Source organism: Chelmon rostratus, chromosome 8 (assembly GCF_017976325.1).
Source record: "Chelmon rostratus isolate fCheRos1 chromosome 8, fCheRos1.pri, whole genome shotgun sequence".
NCBI classification, from domain to species: Eukaryota; Metazoa; Chordata; class Actinopteri; order Chaetodontiformes; family Chaetodontidae; genus Chelmon; species Chelmon rostratus.
This window is the reverse complement of record NC_055665.1, coordinates 8,550,816-8,577,597: the sequence shown is the minus strand read 5'-3', so window position 1 is coordinate 8,577,597 and position 26,782 is coordinate 8,550,816. Positions and strand designations below refer to the sequence as shown.

General features: G+C 40.5%; 1 protein-coding gene across 1 annotated transcript in view; it reads left to right on the top strand.

The window, feature by feature from the left end:
- Positions 1 to 26,527, top strand: part of LOC121611046 (glutamate receptor ionotropic, kainate 3) — a 90,950-nt gene extending 64,423 nt beyond the window's left edge. The window contains exons 9-16 of the mRNA XM_041943411.1: positions 987 to 1,100; positions 5,050 to 5,253; positions 11,415 to 11,638; positions 15,613 to 15,731; positions 21,020 to 21,237; positions 24,858 to 25,083; positions 25,331 to 25,581; positions 26,329 to 26,527. Coding sequence (XP_041799345.1) covers positions 987 to 1,100; positions 5,050 to 5,253; positions 11,415 to 11,638; positions 15,613 to 15,731; positions 21,020 to 21,237; positions 24,858 to 25,083; positions 25,331 to 25,581; positions 26,329 to 26,523 — 1,551 coding nt within the window. The 3' untranslated portion in view covers positions 26,524 to 26,527. The remainder of the gene's footprint in view (positions 1 to 986; positions 1,101 to 5,049; positions 5,254 to 11,414; positions 11,639 to 15,612; positions 15,732 to 21,019; positions 21,238 to 24,857; positions 25,084 to 25,330; positions 25,582 to 26,328) is intronic.
- Positions 26,528 to 26,782: the final 255 nt, after the last annotated feature.

Below are 26,782 nucleotides of genomic sequence, written 5' to 3'. Positions count from 1 at the left end.
TTGGTTGTGTGACAAGCTGTAACTAATGTGCTTTTCAAATTAGAGCATATGCCTCTCTCTGGATTAGGCAGGGAGGACATTAACAGACGTTTTTCATGCCTTTTGTGGGGGGCTGTATGTCTTTAAATGGATCCACCTCAAGCACAAACCCCAGTGAATATTGAAAGCTGTCTCTGTTGTAACAGAGAAAGCACGAGTGATGGGAGGAGGGTTTGGTGGAGGGCCCGACTTGCAAACAGAGATTGTTACCGACAGCCACAGGACTATTTGTGCTAATGATATGTTCCAGAGTGTGTCTCTACAATATGCAGAGCTTTTTGCCTGAGGGCTTCTCGCATGTATAACTCCTTTTATTTGTTCAAATCTCTTGGCTTATCTCACTGAGACTGCAGAGAAAAATTACTTTCACAGTGAAATCATTCAAATGAACTGTAACCTGTTTGCAGTATTTGCTGTTTTTAATAATGATCTGTTCATTTTAGCCCGATTATTTAGCATGTGCATTAACACACACTGTTAAAGTTCACAGCAACAATATACCAATATAATAGAATGAATCATTCCATTTTTTTTTTGTCATCTGTGGGATAGACGATTTAAACAGAATTTATTATTTCTACATTCTCTTGCACCTGTTTTCACTGTTTTTGCCATAGCTTAGTTTAAAGGTGATACAAAAGGGTTTACATCTTTTGAAAAGTGTTAGTCTGATACTCAGAAATATAGAGTATGTCCATTGTTTTGACATGCAATTCATCAAGTGTTCCAGATTCTTTGATTTGTCTGTCGTGCTTGAACCACCCCGTGCTTTCCCAAACGCCCTGGCCTGCAGATACAAAGGTGCCTCAGCCAATCATCTAATGCTGCCGGAGATGTGTTCAACCTGGCACTAATGTGGGAGACTGGTTGGCGGGGGAGTCTGCTGAGGTCACGGCCCACCAACACACACACAGAACACTTAGCTACATGCTTTTCATCTTCCGCAGGTGGGGAAGTGGAGTGCGTCAGGAGGTCTTAACATCACAGAAGTGCCGAAGCGAAAAGGGATGAACATCACTGATTCTCTGGCTAACCGCTCCCTCGTCATCTCCACCATCCTGGTAGGTCACCTGTGTAGCCTGGCGGAAAAGACGTCCTACCCTTCGCGTCTCCTCGGTTTTCTGTCCAGATAATGCACTGAAATTCAAGCATGACAATAGGGTCTTACACTCAGCTCTGTCCGGCACTGATATTTACTGCAGCCTAGAAAGCATCAGCCGCGTTTTATTCCAAATTTGTGTGTGCAGTTTGCATTTCATTTCTCTGTGACTGACAAGATATTTGCAAAATGTAAACATAGTGCAAAACTAGATAGATTTCACTTTAGATACTGTATTATAATTGACTGTTAGTTCAGCAAAATATACACAGCAGGCCTGTCAAGTTTTGCATTTCCCCACATATTGAAGTGGTGCACATGTTCCATGGTATGAGTGATAGTCAGCATTGTTATTTCAGTCTGCCTCCATCAAATTAGACAAACCTGACACACAAAACTACCTTATTGAAACTTAGGGGAATGTATTTCTGTGACTTTTTCTGGAGTCTTTATTTTACTGTTTTGGTCGTCGGTCCAATGTGACTTTATCGTAAACTATTTATATCACTGTGGCTATTTCGTCTATTCTATTTTGATAGCCTTTTGTGCTTTTCATGTGACTTTTTGCTACGAGCGGAGAAAAGCTGGGAGTATCTTGTTTACTTCATGCTGTTTGCAAGGTCCATGATTAAAAGGGAGGTCAGGTCAATTTTTGTGAATTATTAACGTTTAAATACCATCTGTTCCCAGCGCCCTTTCAAGGTGACAGATTGTTTAAGCAAACTTTCATTTTTTTTACTGTTTGACATGCGACAGCTTTTAGACATGGTGCCACTATTTTTTTTTTTTTTTTTTTAGTTTGGTGAACGCTTGTTTTCTCCCAAAAGAGGGTGAGATGTTTCTGACAACAAGCGACTAATGCCTAGCTAGCTTACCTTTTTTCCCCCTGTAGGGAAGCGGCTATATTAGAGTTTAGGCTAATGCTTGTGGCTCTGTTCTCCTCTTTATTGTGTTTTCAGGGGTTTATACTCCAAAGATAGCTTTATACTCATCTAAATTTACTACCTAATCCTGAATGGAGGTTTTTCTTGTAATGTTTAAAAGTGAAAAATAAGCTGGTGATTTGGAACATGACCTATAAAGTGTATATCTAACCCTGTCTTGTCCAAGCCTGTCAGCTAACATTACATATTTCCTCATACTTAGGATGAACTATGTGTTTTAACCTCAGTCTTTTAGCATGTAGCCATCTTGTGCATATTTAAGAACTCTTTTTTTTTTGGAAACCTCAGAAGTCACAGACGGAGACAGTGTTTCAACCACCTCATGCCGCTAACGTTAGCTTTATTCGCTAGCTAGCTAGCTAATAAATAATAACTTTTGTCAGTTGTAGGTAGCTAGCTAGCTAGATAGAACTGACAAAATCCAGAGACGGTTACCGTTTTAGCTAAACACCGGTTAGAGATGATAAGCCATCTTTTCTCTGCTACTGTCTAAAATGAAGGGCCCATTGTTTAAAAAAAAATATTTAACATGTTAAATCTGCCGCCATCTTTATAAACTGCATAATGTATGAGTGCTGCATGAGGAGGGGAAGCTTATTCACGGCAAATGAAGGGCAGGGGTTAGCAAACAGTCAGCTATCAGTGATTCAGATGAGATTTTAACATTGCATCATGATCGTCATTGTGAGTGCAATGAGAATACAGTGTTAAGATTGTTGCTGAGAATGCATTAATTGCATGTGCAGATAGAAAGAAGCATCCTCCAGCTCCACGTTGCATTCATTCGCAGATGCACAGTTGTATGTACTTAACACTGTCACTGGATGCTTGGGTGTCTTTGTGGAGCTATCACAGAGGCGCTGACAAAACGTCCGCCCGTGCTCCCTTTTCAGGACAGATACACAAGCTACAACGATAAACACTATCATTACGCCTATATTGGACCACGAGACTGTAATTATGACAAGTGAGGTCAAGGCGAGACATAATTAATGTCTATCAGGTGCCATTTATGTTAATTCTGTCTCAAAGAGGAGAAATGGAACAAGGATTTAAGTGGTGTAATGTTTAACCACTGCACTAGGAAGGGCCACTATTTGCCGATTTTATGTTGTAGCTAAAGTGGTATTAATGGAGAGGAGTTTCTTACCAAGGAGTTCAAGTATTTCAGTTGCATTTTACATTAAAAACATTTTTTTTTTTTTGGATAATTATCGCCTTGAAGTGCATTTGAATATTTCTGACGTGTTCCTTGATTTGCTATTTTGTTGGGAATCATTAGTTTAAGATGATAAAACTGCCTACTTTCAAATTTGCTGAAGACAGTTTCAACTTTAATATCAATCGCCCCTCTTAGTGTAATGACATTGCATCAAACTGATTCCAGTGATGCATGAACAAGACGTCTGACAGCTTTATAGTGATAACTTTGTCGAAGAGATTAAGGCACTTAATGTGTTTTCCCACTTACATTAATTGTTTGCACTCCATTGCCTGTGATGTCTCTGCGCAAGCCCACCTCCCTCCTCTTTCTGTTATGCACGCCCATGCTGCGACTGTGAGGGTAGAACTGGTATAAACACTTTGATTTGAGTCCAAACCTTAGGGAATAGCAAGAATTGGAAGGCTAGAAACAGATGGTAATGACTTTTTCCCTTAACATGCAAACTTTTTGATCAAGTTAATTGGACAACTTGAGCAAACTTCATGACTATGTACTTGCTCCCTAAATGCATTGTCATCAAGTATTCATAACTTATTATTTATTTAAGAGGCCATCTTAATTGTAATGTGCAAGTGGATTCATATTTTTGATAGCAAACAATTACTGTATTACTACATTTACTGTATCTTTTTCTATGCATTTGAATTTATGGAATAATTTGCGCCCTGCTTGATGTTAGTTTGGTTTACTGGGCTTTTCTTTACAGGCAGCTTAACAAAAAGTGTAACTGCGTCCACATGCCACCAGCACATGATGCTATTTTTTGTTGCCCCCACCTCCATCCCTGTCACTTCCACTTCCCCCATGAGAAACAATTTCCTGAGGGAATAAATAGTGCTTTGACAGCCTATTTTCTACTCTATGACTGTATGTTTACTTAGTGTCGTGCAAGCTACAGTTGAAAAAACACACAAAACAAGGTGTCACCTTCACTAGAGAATCAATTACCGTGCTTCTGAGCTCAGTTTGTAAATTATACATCTGGCTATTGGAGGCAATAAATTGTATTACAGCCCTTGCATAAATGGAGCACCATGTTTTGAAATGCACAGCGGGATATGCAAGTCTATCTGGCAGGGAAATGGTAACATGCACTAAATAAAGGAAATCATTTATGAGCTATTCTGTGTTAGTCATTGTCACTGCAGGCATGAGCTCAGTTGCTCTCCCTTGGAGGTTGGTGTCAATTGATGAAGGCAACGTTGTGGGCATGTTCCATTTCACTGCGGTATTCTGTTCCTAATCAAGCTTTTATAGAGCCCAAATTATGAGCAGCCAGGCAGGATATTACAGGCCAGTAAAGAGTGTCAGCCACCTGACCATAAAATGAACCGACCTGTGCACCAGCTATATAGGTCAATGCACAGCAGCGTGGGGGAGACAGAAGGTTTAGTTAGCTCAAGATTACAGGCACACTGCATAGCATAAACATTCTTTCTGTGTGTGGTACCATCACTGGTCACAGCTTTGCAATTTACAAGACATTTACTTACAATGCGGTTTTTAATCAGCTCAGGTCTCCTATCGTTAAGACATCAATGCAGGAAAAAGCCCAGCCTTCTTTCATATTTAAACACTCCCTGTATCCGCACACTGAACTTGAATCTGCTGTCAGTGCCTGTTAAACGCAACAGCGACTCATCAGCTCAGATCACTTTGCTTCAATTAGATGCATGTGCTGAAACAAATTGAAAAAGCTGACCTCACCATTGCTTCTCATTTGATCTTTTGGGTCTGTGCAGGAGGAGCCATATGTCATGCTTAAGAAGTCTGACAAGGCGCTGGTCGGGAACGACCGTTTTGAAGGATTCTGCATCGACTTACTCAAAGAGCTGGCGAACATCCTGGGCTTCACGTACGAGATCCGTCTTGTGCCTGATGGGAAATACGGCTCCCAGGACGAGAAGGGCCAGTGGAATGGCATGATCAGGGAACTCATTGAACACGTAAGTCGTGCTTCATATTGTCTGCTTCACAACATCATGAGAAGCTTACTTTCTTGTCAAGCATTAGCTGAGATCAATGCCACTCTCATGTCTGTACGCTAAATATGTAGCTGCTGGAGCCAGCTGGTTAGCTTAGCTTAGCAGTTGCCAGGCAACAGATCCCAGCTAAGGAACAGTTCCCCTGAACAGAAATAACCCCCTGATAAAGGCGAATTTTTGTTAATGCAGTGATTAAACAAATGAGGTATAACGTGTTATTTAGTGAGCTGCAGAGGTGCTGGTAAGAGGATTTTGTTAGCTTTGGACAGAGCCAGGAAAGCTGTTTCCCCCTGTTTCCAGTCTGTGTGCTAAGCTAAGCTAATCGACTGCTGGCTCCAGCTCCATATTTATTGTGCAAATAAATATGAGAGTGTTATCAATCCTCTGATCTAACTCCTTAGCAATAAAGTGAATGAGTGTATATCCCAACATGTCATTTATTCATTTATTATCTGATGCGACTGTACAATTATGCAGCTACATATACTGTAAGTGTTTTACAGCGTCACGCAACTAAAACAACAACAAAGGCATGTCATTGAACTGAATGCAGGTGGCATCCTCTGTGCGGGTGGTGATATAGTTATGATTGAGTACAAGTCAGGAAGAGCCTGCAAAGCTGTCAGTTACATTTATGGCACAATTATGTCAAGGTTGCCTAAAAGTTACAAGTGTGTTGATGCCATTCAGCGAGACAAACCACTTCCTTTAGCTGGATGAACCAGACATCCAGGTGGAACATGTGATACCTGCATGTATTGTAAGGGTGCAGGGGGACACACCGGCAATCATCTTGCTTAGGCATGGCGGGCAATCGCAGCTGTCTGTGTCCAAGTCAAAGCTTCAGCAGCCATGAAACAGCCTCACATCCAAGTGATGGTGGCAATTCTCTCCTGGCATTTCATAAGTGTCCCTGTCACTGCTCTCTCTTTGTCCTCAGCCCCATCGGGTCAGCGCTGTACTCAGCTGAAAACTTGTAATAGCTTAAGTGGCATTTAGTGCAGGGAATCGTATGGCAGGAGTCAATGGCTCGGTGCTGAAAGGGTTGGGAAAGGTGGGCTCCCACTGCAGCACTTTATTTCTCCATCCAAGCTTTTTGCTAGATCCATGTTAATACCAATAACCTTGAGGGGAACAAATGGATTACTAAAGGCAGAGAATGCTGGCACGAAATGGAGATGCATGACTCCTTCATTAAACAGCACATGCTCTTTGTATTAGTCCCTTCTTGGTTTAAAGGAGAATGTGCAGGTGGCCACAGAGAGTCTTTTCATTATCTTACAGCCAAATAAAAAAAGTGTTGTTGTTGATTGTGGCATAAGGTTTACATGTGTTTTGTGAAGCTCTAGCATCTAGTGAAGGAGACCTTTGGAGTGAGGTCCATATGAATGTAAGCTGTTGAACATACGCACACACGAGTAGCTCCATTTGCTTGTGTTTTGTAGAAGTGCTATTATAAATTCGATAAATACAGTTAAAGCATGCATTTAAGCATGAGTTTTAGAATGTGGGCATTTATTTGAGCTTTTTTTTTTTTTTTTTTTAGGTCTATTGCCTTTGTGAATAGCAGCAGGAGGGAAGATTAGAATCTATATTGCTAGTTATTGCTTTTACTGCTCCTTATCGCATGACCAAGGGTGCACGAAGTCATCTTTGTGGATTTTTAGTTGGTTCTATTTTGTGGTCTAGTGCTTTCCTTACCCCTGTCCGTATGGATAAGCTGATCGTGATTCAGCAGACCTGAAACGTAAACTTTAAGGCAAGCTCAAGAGATCTGACCCTGGAATGATATGAGGGGCCGGTTTGGCAACATATTTCTTGAGAGTAAACCTCCAACTGCCACATCTCCTTCACTGAGGTAATAAGTTTGGACTGTATTTCTTTCCAACTCTAACAAGAACTGTTATATGTACTGCAAAGTCCTACTTTCTTATATATCTATTCTATACAAGATGCTCTTAATGAAACGTGCTGTATGCGTGAATTGCAGTCATTATGTACACCGAAGAAATAAAGAAGGAAGAGTAAGTGGTTGCTGTCATAGTTGTTATCTGCTCAGTTTGTGTTCATGACTACTTTTATTAACCTCTTAAAAACCCATTGCCGTCTCATTGTAATACAGATAGATAAGATGTATAACAGCTGACTGGGGATCAGCGCTTTCAATAAAAGAAAGGGTCACAGAGTTAGATAAGGTCTGAGGTAAAAAACGGGGGGAAGCGGTTGGTTTTAGCTGATAAACTGCTGCTGAAACACATGGCTCATGCATTTATGCTATCAGCTCACATAGTGCAGCCTCATAAATCATAGTTGCATTGCAGAATCACACAAAACCGTTTGACAGACATTGTTTTAAGAGGACAAGACTTGAGTTTTTAGAAATCACTTGCCAGCTTCATTTATCTTATTGTCGCACCGAGAAGGTGCCGTGACACAAAAAGCAGTTTGCCTTCTTATATATTGTTGGATGAATATGATACTATTGTGCGACTTACTCCCCATGTAACCGACGCTTCTGATGGAGAAGCTGCAACAATGCCAAGTTCAATGATTTAGCATTGTGGAACATACCGCCCTTTATTTTCCTCTGTGCAGTCACAAAGCTCACTGCAGTGCCAAAGGGCATTGTTTGGTAGGTGCTAAATGATGCAACAGGCCTTGTTAAACTTGATTTAGTCACAACAGATGATCACTTTAATCATGCTGTGATGCAAATGTTAATAGCATGCTTAGCACATCATTTGTTTCTGTCATGGCAATTAATATTTGGTCTGACAGATACACAGGAAGGTTGTAGCTAGCCTATATCCTCTGAATGAAAAGCTATACTACTTTTACTACATGTTTTGTGTTTTTATGCTCATCTAAGGTGTTTTTTTTTTTTTTTTAATTGAGGGAAGTGCGTGACTGCAAGTGGTTGGACAAGTGTATTTTTTTTTTCAGAGACAGCAGGATGACCTGGTGGTGAAAGTGGCTGACCCATAGCTGCAAGGCCAAAAGTTCAACTGCCTCAGCAGCAAACATGTCTGTCTCGCCTGCCAAAGCCCCCTTGAGTAAACCAGGCTCTGAACATGCTGCTTATGCAAAACAACAATTTCTTGATTACATAGCGTATGCTTCATCATTAGCCCTTTACATTTCTTAACGTGCAACTGCATTATATATGAGGGTTCATGCATGCCTATACTGTTGTGCAGGGAAGGGTCACGCTGTGCGTTCATTCCTCACTCTGGGCTTTGTAAAACCGACAACCGGGCAATCAGACGTTTTTATATTCCCTCAGCATCCCTACAGTAAAAATTGCTGTTTGTTATCTGCAGTGGCCATTGCATAGTTCAGCAAAGTGTATTCCTGCAATTGTAACACATTCCACTGAAGCAAATTTTGCTTTTGTATCTGCTTTAAATGTTCATAAAAAGGAACTCAACAGCACTATCTGCAAGTGCTATAAAAGTCTTATATCAGCATTGAGATTGAAAGCTGTAAAATGCGTATACATAGTGAACTGTATAGCAGAGTGTGTAAATATTTGTTGAGGGATAAAAAGCCTTAGGTGTAAGCAGTATGTAATTAATGTATGTTTGGAGCTGGAGCCAGTGCATTAATGTCCTATGCTGTCTTCAACCATTTCACAGAAAAAGAATAAAACACAGCTCACAGGTAGAAAAGTGTTCAGCATACAGTCAGTAGATATGCGTGGACGACGGGCGTTGTAACTTTGTGAATCCTCCAGGCTGTCATCAGGTGAGGAGGTCCGGAGGGAGAACACCACTAAGCCCACCATCTGCAAACCCAGATAACACTGAGCCATGTGGCACGCAGCGGGGCACTATCAGGTTATCTTGCTTGTGCCCAGTTTGTGTGCCTAAGCAGTGAGCAGAACAAGGACATGCAGCATGTATATTAGTCCTCCGAAGGGATGTCTGGAATCGCATGCTGGTTGATCTTCCGGCTGAGTGGCAGGTTGGTTCAAAGCTGCAGTTGGCAGCAGAGAACAGAGGGAGCAGTATGTGATGTACAGATTTGAATAGCTTACGAGAGACAGCAGATGCACCGCAGGATGCATTGGTTTTCCCATATTTCCATCCCTTCCGAGGCCACCGTGTATTTAGCCACCATGGTGCTGACCACAGGAGTACTTAATCCGCAGTGCCGCACTCAAAGTGGAAATGTGTTTTTCTGACCTTTGTTTACTGCTATGTAGTTGTTATCGTGTGAATCTGGGGGAAAAGCTGTCCAAACCACAGGGAGAGTTACATTTCTGTTAAGAGTCGCCTCAGGCTCTAGATTATTTTTTGCTAAAGAAAAAAAACAAAAAAACAAAACACAAATGTATTAAGGTGTAAAAAAACAAATAGTTTGCAGTTCACAGGAAGAGTACAGGACATGGCTGCATCATTCAGCTGAATTTCCCTTGATCTTATTAAGATTGTGTGTGTTTCTGGAACCAGCTGACTGTGGGGTCATGTCTTTGTCTTTGTATAAAGTTCCAAAACAAACATGAGATCTCATTTAACTCGGTGAGAATGCTGTAATGGTGAATTGCTGTATGAACAATCCCTGTTCTCCTCTCACCGCTCTGTACGTCGGAAGAAGAAAAAAAAAAAAGCCTTGCTTTGTGAGTTGTGTCGTTTCTTGGAGGAAAGAGGTATCCGAGCGTGAACCAGGCAGCTGGTTTCATTAACCTCCTGTCCGGCCATGGTGCAGGGGAGTTGTGGGGGCCGCCAATATAAATGGTAACCTTATGAATATGCAGTCATACGCAAATAATAGGGGACTGCAACGTATCTGTCATGCTCAGCCGTGTCCGATGCATAAAGCTGCACGGTGTCATATGTCATTCTAGTGACACTACATAATGGTTTTATAGATGGAGATGCATCTCATACTCTGGAACCATGTCTCTACTATTTCCAATAGACATCATCAAAGAGACAGAAACATATTTCATGTTCGCATTATCAAATACACACATATTAAGTTTTACAGAGAATGTCACAGCCATACATTATTGTGTGTCTCCAAACTTTAAATAAAGGCAAATGTTATATAGTCCTGTTGCAGTTGATTCACAGTATCAACGATGTAACATGAGCTTTGAGCTAAATGCCGATGTCAACACACTCAAAACGTTAATAAATGTTAATATTTACCATCTTCACCATGTTATATTAGCATGTTAGGATGTTGACATTTGCTAATTAGCCATAAAAACAAAGAACAGTGGAGGCTGATTGGAATGTCGTTCATTTTTCAGGTATTTGGTAAAATATTAGTTGGAATTGTAGTAGTTATAGTAGAGTAGAGTACAGTTATAGTTTAGTATTTGATCTGATGGTGGTGCTGGATGAAAAGTAAGGTAGGGAACATTAATGTATATACCAGACTACATGGTAATTCATCCAACAGTTGAGACATTTTACTCAAAGCCACAAATGTCCGCCTCATGGAAGGGCCTTCTGATTTCAACTGTGCAGAAAACCCAGCCGCAATCGTGAAACTTGATAATGTAACCAACTGTAAAATGTGGAATATCACAGAAATTGGCAAATTGTCGGAAGAACTGAAGAAGCTACGCACGTAAACAAGCATTGTAAACGAGGAAGAGTTGCTCGGACGTGAGAGTAGCCTGCGTCAGACCCACTTACCCTGCTGTGTTCGAGCTGCATATGGAGGCTGCTCAAGATCCATTTGATAAAAAATAGTGCAATGTTACATGAAATTAACTGACATCCACTCCAAGTTTTATTCATCCGCCACATGATTTGACACTCTTTCTGATGAAGTGTGCTTACATCGTACGACACAGAATTCAGAAAGAAAAAACCCAGCAAACACAACACAACATTAAATCAGATTCAAAGGGCACTGTCATGGTGGCGCTGGAGGAAAAGTCAGGGTGTCACCAAACTCATTTCGATTCATCTTCGGGGACTTTGTGGCAGTCCTTCCAAAAGTTGCAGAGATATTTCATTCTGAACCAAGGTGGTGGATCGACAGCCAATCAACAGCTGGACGATGTTACCTCGAGAGCCCAGCTGCTAGCTTTACAAAAAAAAAAACCAAAAAAAAACTGCCAATATGAAAAAAGGATTCAAAGTAATAATGTTCTTTTATTACAGAGAGCAGACCTGGCAGTGGCTCCTCTGACCATCACCTACATGCGTGAAAAGGTCATCGACTTCTCCAAGCCCTTCATGAGCATGGGCATCAGCATCCTGTACCGCAAACCCAACGCCACCAACAACGGCTTCTTCTCCTTCCTGAACCCCATGACTCCCGACATCTGGGTCTACATCCTCTTGGCCTACCTGGGCGTTAGCTGTGTCCTTTTTGTCATTGCCAGGTGAGTCGACATGTTCCATACCATTCGTCCTGTCAGTCCTTCATACATTTTCCATTAGGTCTTTCAATAGACATAGTAATTTACTGTGTTATAGTACACCAGACAGTTTCTCACACTGTGTTTGCTGCTGGGTAGTGATCAAGGCAGTTTATGTCTACATGGGCTCTCAACAGCCCAGCAATGGGAGGAGGAATAGAAAAAAAGCCTTCAGTTGAGTTGCAAAGTCCCATTCAGTGTGCAATTTCTTCTTTCCTGTGTGATGTCTTTGAAAGTGGCAGTGCAGCTTTAAATGATCTACCTTAAAACGGTCGTTTGAAAAGAATGAATACTTGCTGAGGCGAAAAATGATAAGTTCTCTAATTATCACCCTTAGCAGTGCAAAGAGGAAAAAATATACACACCTGATGTGATGCTATTTATAGTCGATCAACAGCATTTACATAGAAAATGAAATTGCTGGCAGTAATAAGTCCTAAAATTATTACGGATGGAGATGATCTGTTTGATTAGCTGTTTTTTTTTTTTTTTTGGTCATGAATATGATGAATATCCTGTTAGCATCATTGTCAGTATTTCCTGCAGCTTCTCATGCAAAGTGGTGCTTGAGGAAGTTCTAGAAAAGAGAGCTTCGAGAGGAGTTATGAGGCTTGAGAGCAAACAGCTGCACTCCTCTATCCTCATTGGTTGTTCTGAGACCAAACTAATTCTGGAGTGGCTTCACACAAGTACAAAATCATCTTAAATTGTTGCATTGGATTTTTTTTTTTTTTTTTTTTTTGTGGGAGGCAGGCCTAGATAGCTGGAAAAGCTGCATCCCTTAAAGTACATCATGTGAGCATAAAACAGACAGCGGTGAACAATAAGAGGGCCACTTCAGCACAAGTAGGTAATTTTAAAAGCTGGACAGAGGTGTCAAGGCATTACCAACAATATTAGGCAGGAAGCTCTTTGGCTTTCAAATGCTCTGCTGCACTGTAATAATTGGAGTATGTTGCAGGGTACCCTATATTTATTTGCACAAAGGTACATTTTAGTCCACAGCTGTAGATAAATTACATGTAAAATATACTGTAATGCTTATTTGCCTGTGAAAACAAACCGCTGCCCATTATTTTCATAAATCAACCTGTACCGTAAAGCTAAGGATGATTTAAGAGGATGTAAGGAAAGGGTATATTTGCCTTTTCATTCAATTCTTGACTCAAAATGCATTAAAAAAAATTAAAAAATACATAGCTGCTGAGCACAAATTATGGGAAGATTTCCTGAATGTGTCGATGCGGATAAGAATTTACGTTCCACATAGTTTGTAATGATGGAGGTTTCTTCATGTGCATGTTTATTTTCTACAGTTGAAACACAGGGACCTGGTTTCAGTTTTCATAGAGTTCAGTCTGTCTATGACTGTAAGATGTGTGTGTATTCTCAATACAGTGTGCAATTTGCAATACAGTGTGTGGATTTGCAGTATTTTTTGTTTAGTTATTCTCTGAGTGATTTGATGTATGTAGTTTTTCAAAGTGCTAAATAATAATTTCAAGTGTTTGACTGTAATAATGTGCAGAGATATAAAAGCAGGTACACTGTTTTGTTGGAGAAAATAGGTGTTGCTCTTCAAATAACTATAACACATTAAATCAGTTCAGGGGACCAAGATATATTGCTTTTATGCCCATCTATAGCTCGTTTCAGCCATTGTTATTTGAAATAACTTTAACTCTGTGTTTCTGTAATGTATTGGTGACTTGAAATTCTTCATAATAGACAGAACAGTTACAGCGTTATCCATGTGTGACAATAAATGTCAACTGCTAATGATTGGAGGGACTTCAACATTAGATGAAAGAACATGATACATCACAGGGCTGAAGGAGGTTCAAATGCACTACGATATTTGCTTCATGTTATGTCTGCACGCCAAACTCCTTTAATGTGCAGGATGTACTTGGCCGACAGCTAATAATGTTGTTTTGCATGCAGTTTTGTATATGGTTGTTCGGCGCGCCTTCTGAAGCAAGCTTATGGCTCCACTTGCCGGCACAACCTTTTAAGAAATTAGCAGGGGAATTGAATCAGCGCTGTCGCGTTGTCTGCGTAGAAACTGCACTCACTTTTCTTCATTTGTGGCCTGTTTAAGTCGAGTTCATGTGTAGTTTGGATGAAGCCTCTCCTTTTTTTCCCCCATGCCTCTTCGCTATCACATATTATTTGACCATGACTTTCAATTTAACATTAAAGCGAAACAAAATGAGACTGAAGGAATTAATAGAAATGGTAGGGGGGGACGACATTTTTACAACAGCTGCCCAAGGCCTCACATGATTTAAAAATATTAAGAGAAGCACGCTGAGATGAGTGTATTTGACAGTAGTTATTTTAATGCACAAGAAACAAAGGCTAGGCAAGCCAACATTAGGCAAAAACACCCTCTTATTGTCCATCAGTTCAGATGTCTGATTGCTTAATGAAGAAGAGAAATACTTGAATCATGGCTGGATAAGACTCCATTATAGAGCCGCTTCTTGATTAACCATCAGTCCTGTTCAGTGTCTGATTAAAATAGACTGCTGACATATTAGAAAATATTTCTGCAGCATATAATTAGATTGAAGTGTATCTATCTCTAGAACAATATAAATTTCAGGCAATTAAATCTTTCTGTGTTATTCTCACTGTGGTCCTTCTGAGCCGAGAATATGCACTTCAGGTTTCACCATTGTGGGTTCCACTGGACCCTCTTAGCTACTTATTTGGTTTTTGAAGAAAAAGGTTTTCTGCCCTTAGTCTCTCGTATCTCATCAAAGTAACTGATATGCCACATTTTGAGGAGATGCTATCTAGAGTCTAAGGGATCCAATTCTGCTCAGCACAACACCTGGAATAATCATTATATAAATGCGTTTTAAAAGAGGAAAGTAGTGACATTTAGCATGTTTTATCTCAACATCTGCCTCCGAAAACGACTTGCACAATAAAGGTGTTGCAGCATTTTCAGCAGGTGTCAAACTAAATGGCAGAGATATGGAAAGATGCATGCTTTATGGTTTCATGTGACTTTAAGAGGATCCTTCATGCCTGACGTTCTCAAACATGACATTTTATAAACATCCTTTGAAGAATTAGATGCTTGTGCCTCATCGGCCACCTTTAAGTACAGAGCATATGAGAAATAGTTGTGAGGATATCTGAAGGGAAGGCTAAAGCAAGATCAGTGGATTTTAAAAGGTTTTGATGTGATATGACAAACACATTGTGGGGTGGTTACATTACTCTCTACGTGTTATGACCACACACAAAATCACATGCACAAGTAAATGTCGTCCTGTTTGCTGCTACATCCAGATCAGATTCAGAAGACTTGCATAGCCGTGTATCTCTTCGCTTTTTGACACCAATGTTACTTGTGTGGAAAAACACTATCCTGGACCCAGAAGGGCTGTATTATTTCACAAGATCCATAGCAGTGCCCCCTACTGTATAGCAGTGAAAACAATGATTGATGGAATAACTCATCAATCTATTTTCCAGCAACAGCGGGCTTATATTTTAGTGGAAAATCTCTGATAAACCATGTAATATTTAGATGTTTCACAGATAAGTACTGTATTTGGATACCAAAACAGCGGAGAGGACGAGATTAGTGCTGCTCTGTATATGCATGATATATATATATATTTGCTGGTTAGGCAACTGTGTGTTAACATTTTTGCAAAACAACTTTATAAGGTTAACAGTTTGTTCTGCTGCCCCCAAGTGGCCAAAAAAATGCTGCTTCAACTACTGCTATGTAGAGCTGCGACTGGTGCAGTGATCAGTAGTTTTTTTTTTACTCCAAACCAAAGGTGGAACTCTGAAATAGATGTAACTCTCAGAATAGTTTCTGAGAATCTTCTTGAGAAGGGAGCGGTGTTCAAGAGGGATGCAAAAGATTGTCTCAGATCTCATGACTTTCCGACTTCCTGTCTCATCTCCAGGTTCAGCCCATATGAATGGTATGACGCCCATCCTTGTAACCCCGGATCAGACGTGGTGGAGAACAACTTCACCCTCCTCAACAGCTTCTGGTTTGGAGTCGGCTCTTTAATGCAACAAGGTGTGGCGGCACACGCACCCTCTTTCCTGTCAAAAACAATACTATCACACAGCCCCTCTTTTCCTGTGCACCGCTAGCTCCCACTTTCTGCCTCTTTACCTGACAAGCTCCATGATTTCCATTCCGTGACAGTTTCATAAGACATCTACCTGTCAAGAACAACTGCAGAGCTCAGTCTTACATGACAAAGGAAGGCTGTTGTCACCTACCTGCTGTTTAAAAAGGGAATAGTATAGGTGCCTGGCACTTGTCAGAGATTGTCAGCTAAGGATGGGAAACATTGCTGCATTTATATCCCCATAACGCAGGCGCTGGCCCTGCTCAAGAGCTTTCTGAGCATTGGGACGAAAAGGGTAAGCTGAGGAACATGTCTGACAAATACAAGCTGTCAGCCATGCTCAAACTGGCTGGTGTGACGTGCGACTTGCACTGAGAGTGACCCGCTGTAGAGGATCCATATGTCTTACTCCTAACTGTCCAACATGTAGCCTACCAATTAAATGCCACTGCGACTTTGAAACCAGTCAGAACAACCTGAGCCATTCCTTTTTTCAGCACATGAACTCAACACGTATGACTAAACCTCACACGGCAGATTTAATTCTACCTTTTGACAGACAAACCAAAGGGAAACAAAAGGGTTCACACTTGCTTGGTGTCCCTTAAAAGGGACCTAAAAGCAAATGAGGGCCCAGGAAAAAAAAAAAATGCAGCGTAAAAAGACCCGAGTAATAAAATGTTTAACCTCAATGTAACAAGACAAATCAAGGAGGCTTAGTGAGACTCGGCAGTGGATCTTTGCCCGTAAGGATAGCAAACACATTCAGCAATTCATTAAGCACAGAAGCTCGGCAGCACTCTTGTGAAACTGCATAGCAGCTCTGCCAATTTGCCGGTGCAGGCAGAGGGTTACGAGTGCAGAACCAGCATGCCGGGAGGGAGAGGAGAGAGAGAGAATCACAACAGAATGAGCTAGTTAGTTTCCTATATTATTAAACTAAACAGGGGAGAATTCCCCATTATAATTCGTATTGTGGCTCACAGTGTCTGTCAGTGCCTGAGCTCCAGTGTTTCTCGTATTTACAGTGGTGAACGGAAGCTGCTGCTTCTGCTGCTGCCAATTAGTTTTTATTCATACCTCCCTGAATACAGTTTTTCACGTCGTCATGTCGCAGTATATTGTGTTTTCTAACAGGTTTTTTTCTTTATCGGAATATGAACATATGATGCATAATTGATTGATTTTTCAATTGAGTGTTGTCAAAAATATCTTGACAGTGATCTTGAAGGTATAATTTGTGTGAGTTGAAAATTGAGACAGGCTGTTTCTGGCTTTCCGTGACACCCGCTTGTGCTACAGTACCTTGTAACACATGCTGCATGGTGCTATCTGCAGCGAGGTATATTTTGTCTGTGTCACATAAACAGACATCCCCTGCTTGTCTGCCAAACACAGTGACAGCAGCTGAGACGGAAGCCATTTCCTTGACATGTTTAAAATGCAAATGGACGTGTTTGAGGAGATCCAAAAAAAAAAAAAAAAGAAAAAAATCCACCAGCTTGTCTGTGGGAGGGAGGTGTCATAGACAACACAAAGAACACAAAATGTGAGGAGGTGCAAAAGCAAACACTTTGTGCACTTCAGAAGCGTTCTTGGGGGTCTCAGTAGGCTTTTGCTCACAACAAACATATGTCTGATCATTTCCCGTAAATTGTTTTCCCCACATAAAATCATTTTTGAAAGTATGTTTGATTTTTGAGTCGGCTTATTCCCAATTCTCTCACTCTTACTGACATTTTTCCTTGATTTTCTCAAGTTTCTACTCTAAATATTACCAAGATGCAAGGTTTTAAGCCTAGGTTATTGCATTATTTTGTTTATTTCCTGCATGAAGATGACTTCTTTATGCAAGAAATAATCTGCAGTGGCATTTTGTCTGCGATTAAGAGACCAAAGTTGCTGCTTTGCCCCTTCTTGAAATTCAGATCAAGATTTACTTGAAATAGAATAAACATTTCCATTCACAAGTGTCATTATTTAAAAGCAATTAACTACGGGTAAAGCCTGAAGCCCTGAACGGGAGTTTTTGTGCGATGACTCCACTGAGAGAATGCAGAGTGCAGGTAATCATTCTCATGGGAAAGCCTAGTTCACTCATGTTAAGTTGAGGCTCTGCTGGTTGGAAGAAACACTCCAGAAAACCGGGGCATCATGTTTAGCACGATGCACCACCGAGTCCACAGAGAACAGCTTTTTTTTTTTTTTCCCCCCAGACTGACATTTCAAAAAGCATCATTACAGACAAAACATTCGGTTCATTTATTCAAAGGAGACATGCAGTGTCAGGGTGACTTCATGAGGAATACATGTGCTGTCGTGTTAGTCGTGGCTATAAACACAGCGTATCCATGAATTCCTCCATTGTTTATAGTATTCACGGATGTCGCAAGAAGCAGCTCACACACAAGCAATGAATGGGCTACTGGAATTATTTCAACATCAGTCAACATTAAGTCTAAAAGCACAGACAGTTTCCCTGAGTGCTGGCTAAGAATATTTATGCACTACAGAGAAACTGTTGAAACATAGAATGGAAAAGGAGATCCTGGAGAACTCCATGTTCACTTTGATATATAAATCATAAGACTGGATGATAAAACAAATCTAAAAAGGAGTTAAAAATGCAAGAGTAAAGTTGTTTTTTCCCTCAGACCTCAACTAAAAGAATCTTCAAATTACTAAATTAAAGTCCACTTTTTGATATTATTAACAAATAAGATCCCTAAAGCCACTGTTAAAGCTAAAAAGTGGACCTTGAGTTAAGATTTTTCTTTGTCAAAGTGCATTTGAACTGTTTCTTGAGAATTTTTAAAATAAATAATAGCAAACAAATATTATCAGTATGCGCCATCAGTGAAATCTGGTGTTTTCTTATAAAAACAACAAAATGTCCTCTGCTGAGTATAGAGTAAAGGCTAAAAGTTAGCATATCTCATATCCAACATTTTATTTGTCTGTTTTTCTAGTGACAAATACACACTTTTGTTTTGTTTAAGGATTTTTTGTTACTACTGTAAGTTTATAAAATGTTGGCACTTGTTAACTGTGCAGGGCTAATGTTTGCAAGGCTGCATTAGCTTATGTAGCTAACATTAGCTACTTAGCTACTAGCCCAATAAATAAGACATTGTAAGCTCTATAGCTCAAAACAAAGTAGCTCAGAATTTCAGGAAATAGTCTTATTCACTGTCTGTCCGAGAGTTAGCTGAGACGATGAACCGCTCACATATCTGTCAGTTAATGCTAAGTATGGAGCTAGCCAGGCAATTAGCCTAGCTTAGGCTGAAAGCAGGGGGACACAGTTAGCCTGACTCCCTCTATGATGACTGTAAACTCATTTAAAGCTCTTTTGTTCACCTTACAGTACAAACACTCGTAATTCAAACAATATGGCACAAAAGGGCGTCATTTTTGATTGCAACAAATTAAAAAAATGTCTTTTTTGCCATAACACAAATCCCACCATTGGCACTTCAGTGCTCTGTAACAGTGTCGCGTTAGGCGACTATTTATAGCGTTCATGTGAATGAGCAGTGCAGCAGTCAGTGAGATAGATGCAATGTTTTGGCTACTGAAATAGCATCGTCCTCCCTGAAAGAACATTTATATTTCCTTGGTTTACAAGATATGAGTCCTTCCTCAAGGAAATGTATGGCATATTGACACCATTTTATTTCCCTGGCACCCTATGACTGATCTGCTTTTTGTATTTATTAGAGTGTTCTGATGCAGCGTCGTATACTGTTCCCTGCTGACAACAGCACTTTATAGTGTGGAATTCAATTGAGTTACCCGTTGCTTCACTTCATTTCTAGTGCAACCAGAGAATGCATCTGGATCGTCCCTCTCTGAAGTCATAGTGAATTAAAGAATGCTACTGTCTTCCTTTGTTTGTAACCATGTAGAGTCTTTGTCAAACCACAAAGGACAAATCCAATCAAATTTGGGAGGAGAGGTTAAAGAGCTGACCACTCTGTCCCCCCCTTCTGTGGGCTTGTTACTCTTTAGAATTGCCCTCATAAATCTTCTCAGTAAAGTAACAGAGTGTACAAAGCACAAGGGTATTTTAAAGGTTGTCAGAGATGAGATATAAAGTAACTTTAACACCAGTCAGTGAGCCATTGTAAACATAGTATTACTCAGCAGAGGACCACTCAAAGTCAAGGCTGATGCAGAGGTGTCCTGTCAGTCTGGATAGGTACTATATCTTGATTTTTCTTTTTCAATTTCTCGTACAGACTGTGATGATTTGTTTGCAAAATACATTAGTGTCTGCATGCGGTAAATCTGAAAAGCTATTAAAATGACACACAACTGTCTGAATCAAAGCTGTGTGAATTACACGTGATACGTCATAAAAAAAGACGTCCAGTGACATTGCATTGTTTGATTAACTGACCAATGCAATGTTTTGATTTTGCTTAATTATATTTGAACTGGCATCTCACTGATGCTGCGTTTGCAGATCGACTTGTTTGCCAACTGGTCCACCAAAACTCATGTCAGGCAAAAGATTCAGCAGCAGACTAGGATCAAGTGCAAATGCTATTAATCTTCACTAGATAAATCTAAATTGGTATCTTAATGCCTGCAGTGCTTTAGCAGTAGAAAGCTGTTAAGTGTGATTACAGTGGTGAACAGTTGCCTAATTGCAGATTATGAATCAGGCTGTTAGAGAGGATGTTTGAATGGTACAGGAAAGCTGTCTTCCATGTTGTATTGTTCAAATACTGCGACTACACCATACTAGAAAAATGCAATTAGGTGTGGGGATAGTGTTTATATGCCTTCATTAAAAGCATTTGACACATCTTATATTTTCAATGAAAACATGGTTTGCTATTGATATAAGTTAGATCTCAAAGCAACCATGAAATGATTGTCCACAGTGAAAGTTGCTGTCGACTCTAAAGGCTTACATGAAAGGCTTTTATACCTAACGGAGAAGCCTGAGGAACATAGAGTTTAGTGGTCTGATCTGCTGATTCTGAATTCGTAGCTTAGAGTTTGAGTAAACTGCCAAACTGGCTTGGTTTTCTGCTTCCTCACTGACAGTACCTTGACCAACACCAGCCGTACTGCCAAAAACATTTGCAGGCTAATTAACAAAAATGCAAGCGATCATGTTTCTGCCGACTGAATTTGTTTCATTCAGTTACAGTGCTGGCAGATGCAATTTTATCTGGTTAACTGCTTAATGCTCTCTCATATTCCCTCTTGCATACAGGTTCGGAGTTGATGCCCAAAGCCCTTTCGACCAGGATCATCGGTGGCATCTGGTGGTTCTTCACACTCATCATCATATCGTCCTATACGGCTAATTTAGCAGCTTTCCTCACTGTGGAGAGAATGGACTCGTCTGTGGACTCAGCCGACGACATCGCTAAGCAGACCAAGATCGAGTACGGCGTGGTCAAAGATGGCGCAACCATGTCTTTCTTCAAGGTACAGCACACGCGACAAAGAGTCGTCATGGTTGGGTCAAGCTATTTTATCATTCTGAAATGAATAAGTGAAGGTGCTACACAGATATAGAGTAAAATATGTAAACCACAAATTTAGAGCTGCAACTAATGATTATCATTATCTATTAATCTGCAGGATATTTTCAGGATTAATCACTGAATTAAAAATTGTTTCCCAGATCCCAAAGTGACATCTTTCAGATTGCTTCTCAGTCCACAGACTCTTCAGTTAAAAAAGAATAGAAGAAGAAGAAGAAAATTGCTTGGAAAATTCATGAAATGATTCATCATTTATCAAAAACATTGGGAATTAATCTTCTTTTGATGGACTAATCGATTGATCGACTAATCATTGCAGCGCTACACAATAGAGCGACTGAAATTGATTTCACTCATGTATTTTACAGTGCAATGCAGACATGTGCAGTAATAATTATGATAAAAACTTGATGTGTTGAGAAATGAGGCAAGATGTCGAACCCTTAGTTTTTAAATAAACTTCTCTAAAAACTTTTTTTTTCTATATAGTAGGCATATACAGTACACACACACACAGAGATATATATTTTACAGTTAGATCTTAATTCCCACAGCAAAGGCAAATTCTTCAGCTTCTCCGCTTCTCTACACTGTTTGATGTGTTCCTCCATAATGATTTTTTTATTCCGAAGTTTCAGCCTTTGCCTGCAGGGTCTTTGACTTTATTTTATTATTTTGAGCTTTGCTTTAGATGCTGCTGCTGCTGCTGTGGTGCTGAATAACACATGTAACAGAGTTACAGTTTCTCCGAAGAGGGAAAATGAAAACACTGCACATTTCTATTATTCCATAAGTTTATGTCATTCAGTAGCAAGAAAGAAAAAAAGAGTCTTCCAGGGCATCTGTCTGCCCTAGTTATGCCCCCCCTCAAAAAAAAAAAAAAAAAAAAAAAAGGCAGTTGAGCTCATAAATGCTGTATGCCTCATTGTTGAATCTGCTAACTGGTGTTTGTATACTGGATCCCCCAGTTTTGATAATGTGATTGGCTTCAGGGTTTTTGCTGATATCATGTATCATATATATATATATATATATATATATATATATATATATATATATATATATATATATAGTACACAATAGTTTAAGATTTTGCATTGCATCCCATGAATATGAAATGTTCAGTAATAATGATTAGTGTGTCTGCATCCAGCTGAACGCCTTGACCCTTGAATCAACCTTCCTCTGAATAATTTTGTAAATGAAATTTATTCTGGATCATTCTGTGTACTTTGATTAACCTAGTTGTGATTGTTGCATCACAAATAGAAGGAGACACAGGTGTTTCATTACCTCATCAGAGCTGCATAGCTCAAGTGCCCTCTGCTCCCTCCTCCTCTTACAGAAAGGCCTAATGATGTCGACTCAATGAGGCAGAGAAGCATGATAAATACAGAGGAGAGAGGGGAGCAGATGAAGGCTTTGCAGATGTATATACAAGCCAATTCCAAAAAAATTTGGATGCTGCGTAAATCATATATACTCAATTAAAAACAGTGCAAAGACAATATATTTAATGTTTTACCTCATCAGCTTCGCTGATTTTTTCTAAATATAAACTTATTCTGAAATTGATGCAGCAACACGTTTCAAACAAGTTGGGACAGGAGCAGAAAAGACTGGGAAAGATGTGGAACGCTCCAAAAACACCTGTTTGGAACATTCCACAGGTAAACAGGTTGATTGGTAACAGGTGATAGTATCATGATTGGGTATGAAAGGAGCATCCTGGAAAGGCTCAGTGGTTCACAAGCGAGGATAGAGGGAGGCTCACCACTTTGTGAACACATGATTGTATAAAGAATCTATTCTGTTTTGGATGGATTGTGTCCTAAACTTATGTCACGGTGACAAGCACACAGTTAGTTTAGAGTCAGATGTGGTTTTTAATTTGATTCATGAGCCCTAGCACCTTCACAGTGCAGTGGATTGGTGTAGAAACTTCTCCTTGGTTTGTCATTTCCTCTACTCAACAACCACTGCTGTGTACTGTAGCTGTCCCCACACATACACCTCTAAATATACCTCCTGGCCCCAAAAGACTAATACAGGATACAGCAGCCATAAGGCTCGGTCTGGCCGCCAGATGTTGCCATAAATATGTAAAAAAAAAAAAAAAAAAAAACTTTCAAGAAATTGTAATACAAATGGCTGTTTATGTTGTTTTATGTCTTATTATGAGTTAAAAACACTCCTCAAATATGTGCAGAGTGACACTTAGCACCGGAGTACCATTTTGCATCTTGATATAATACAATTCAATAGGTGTTTGCTTTTGCCCATGACTGACAGTTAATTTTCAGTTTAGGCCCTCCAAGGGAAAAAAGTTTTGCCCCCCCCCCAGTCAACAGTTACTTTTACCAGGGACATGGATTAATTAATCAGCGAGCAAATGTTTTAGTAATAGCTGGCCAGGTACTCTGATAGCTAACAGGAAGGCATTATCTGACCGCCATTACGACACTGTTGAAACAAACAGATTGCATTAGAAGCTTATCAGAGGTTTGTAGCCACTGTTGTCCAGGAGCTTGTCACGTCACCTGGAAGCCGTCCGTCTGATGAGGAGCTGTTGTTTTGTTAAATTGCACGTCGCGTCGAGAGCGTTGAAGGGCACACAAACGCAAATCAGCATCCTCTAAGGAAAGTAGCTTTCACCAGCTGTTAAAAGGTTGAAGGAAATAACTGGATGTGGTTTAATGCCATTTTGCACTCATAACAGAGATAAAGGATCTATAGGGAAGCATTCTCTATCATGAGACCAGCATGAGCTGTGTACTTAGTTGCCATATGGTCCATTTTCCTCCCTGACCTCACCTACTCATCTGCAAAATAAAAAGTGACAAACGCCCCACCTTGGCAACATTTGCAACACATCCTAATTGGTAGTTTTTAAGTTTTAATATCAGACTATCATATCTCAACTTGAAGCTACCAGGACTGTGCTTCTAGTGTAGTTACACATAATGGAGGGCTTCTTAAAATAGCATCTTTCACAATTTGAAATGGCTTATAGTCTTTAGACAGTAATTATCTGGGATTAGACATGGCATAAATGTGACCTCATATGAAATTGCATGAAATACCACATAGCCTGATGCAAGACTAATGGAGAGGCATTCTATTATTGCTGCTTCAGTAGCACTTAGGAGAATAGATGTGCACAAAGCTTCAATTTACTGTCCTTTAATCCTGTGACAATGGAGATCTGTAGGGCTAATCATATAAATCTATTTGGCGACTGGCTGAAGGATCTGTATTCTTAATGTGTGTGTGGTCTTTAAAATTTTCTGTTCAAGCCTACCAAAAAAAAAAAACCCACGGGTGTGAAGTTATTCTGCCATTCATCACAGGGACGAGCAAGATTTCATGGTTAGCTGTATTTCCGGCTTTAGCGCCCTGGGCTGTAATGTTAGAAAGTAATTTTGTTCAAGCTCAACGTTTTTTTGTGGTAAAAGCATTGTATATTTTTCAACTACTTTTCCCCTCACCTGCAGCAAGGGAGACTGTTCAAATGAGGTTCAAAGGCACATTTTTTAAACTGGCTCTTTCCATCCGTTACAGAAATCTAAGGTTTCTACTTTTGAGAAGATGTGGGCTTTTATGAGCAGCAAGCCAAGCACATCACTGGTGAAGTCTATTGAAGATGGGATTCAGAGGGTGCTGAAGTCTGACTATGCTCTCATTATGGAGTCCACAACTATCGATTACATCACTAGGAGGAACTGTAACCTGACACAGGTGGGAGGACTCATTGACAGCAAAGGCTACGGCATCGGCACTCCCCTCGGTAAGACCTGCGAATGACCAGAGAATACATTTTCGACCACCAAGTAATGAAAAATTCAAGCCTTTTTTGTGTGTTGCCTTTTGAAGGATGAGGGTCAGGGATTGCTTTTTAGACAGCGCAGAAGCACAAGACTTGTTTTTCTTAGCTACCAGTCAGACAGTATGCCACAACGTGTTTATGAACCTTATTATCACAGAATCCAGCTGGCGTTTCTTCCAAAGTAAAACAGGCCTTATGTTGCTTCCAGGCTCCCCGTACAGGGACAAAATCACCATAGCAATCCTAAGCATCTTGGAGGATGGGCGCCTACACATGCTGAAGGAGAAGTGGTGGAGTGGGAGCAGCTGCTTGGATGAAGACCGTCGCGAGACAGGCCCCATGGGTATCCAGAACCTGGGTGGTATATTCATTGTGCTGGCATCTGGCCTAGTGCTGTCTGTTTTTGTGGCAATCGCTGAATTCATCTACAAGCTAAGGAAGACTGCAGAACGTGAGCAGGTATGTGTCCCCATAAATCATCCAGAATTCCTTCATGTGATCTTCGCTCTGTGGTTCGGATTGGATGGAAAAAAAAAAATGAATCAAACATTAATTTAATTAACACCCCACTAGGATTTCAGTTTATTTCACCCTCAATTTTAGCAAGGAAGTTGCTAACCATGCCTATTTTGTTGTGTTACATAGAGCATCTAAATCAAAGCTGTGCTCAATTCATGGCTTTTAGTTCAAACATCTTATAAAAGGATTTGCATGCCTTCGGCTAATCCCTAGGAGTACTTGGCCATAACACCACAACATTTACTTATTTTAACAGGCATAATTGCAAATTGGAGCATAGAGAATTAATCCATTATTAGTCATTGGAGATGTCAGAATAGCATGAACCCTTTACTGCTGTAAATCACTAATTTGAGTCATGCTAAGTGAGTAGTTGCATGCATGCTCATGCGCCATACTTGCTCACTCTCTCTGACACAGCAGCAATAATGAACCGCGTGCAGGCTACATGTGGCGTTGGTGCGATTTGACATTGCTGACAGCCATGGATGCACGTGCACACACACACACACACACACACACAAGCAGTAACACAGCATGAATATTATGTTCTAATGCATTTTGTGCTCTTTAGACTGTCGACACTCTCTGCTGTCAGAACAATTTAAAGCTAAGGCATTTACCCCCCGTCCCTTTTCCCCTCTTCTCCTTCTTGCTCCCCTCCCCGCATCCTCCCTTTTCGCCCAGAGGTCTTTGTGCAGTGCCATGGTGGACGAGATCAGACTGTCGTTCACCTGCGAGAGGCGGGTGAAGCACAAGCCTCAGCCTCCAGTCATGGTGAAGACGGATGCAGTGATCAACATGCACGCCTACAACGACCGACGACTCCCAGGAAAGGACAACATGAGCTGCAGCACTGGGATGACTCCCGTGTTCCCATGACAATGTGTTCCCCCCAGGGCAAGAACCTCCTGAGCAACGTGTCAGGGGTGGTGCCAGAGACTAGAGACAATGGCATAGACGGACTCACCAGATTCACCATTAACCACAGTGACATGGGGACACTAACAAAACATGGGCAACTCAAAATGGCAGCATCAGCCACACAGGTATGACAGCATTCACCACTGTATTCCAAACCACAAGAGGTAAAAGAAATATTTGGGGGAGGTTCTGGGAAAACAGTATACCCAAATAATCA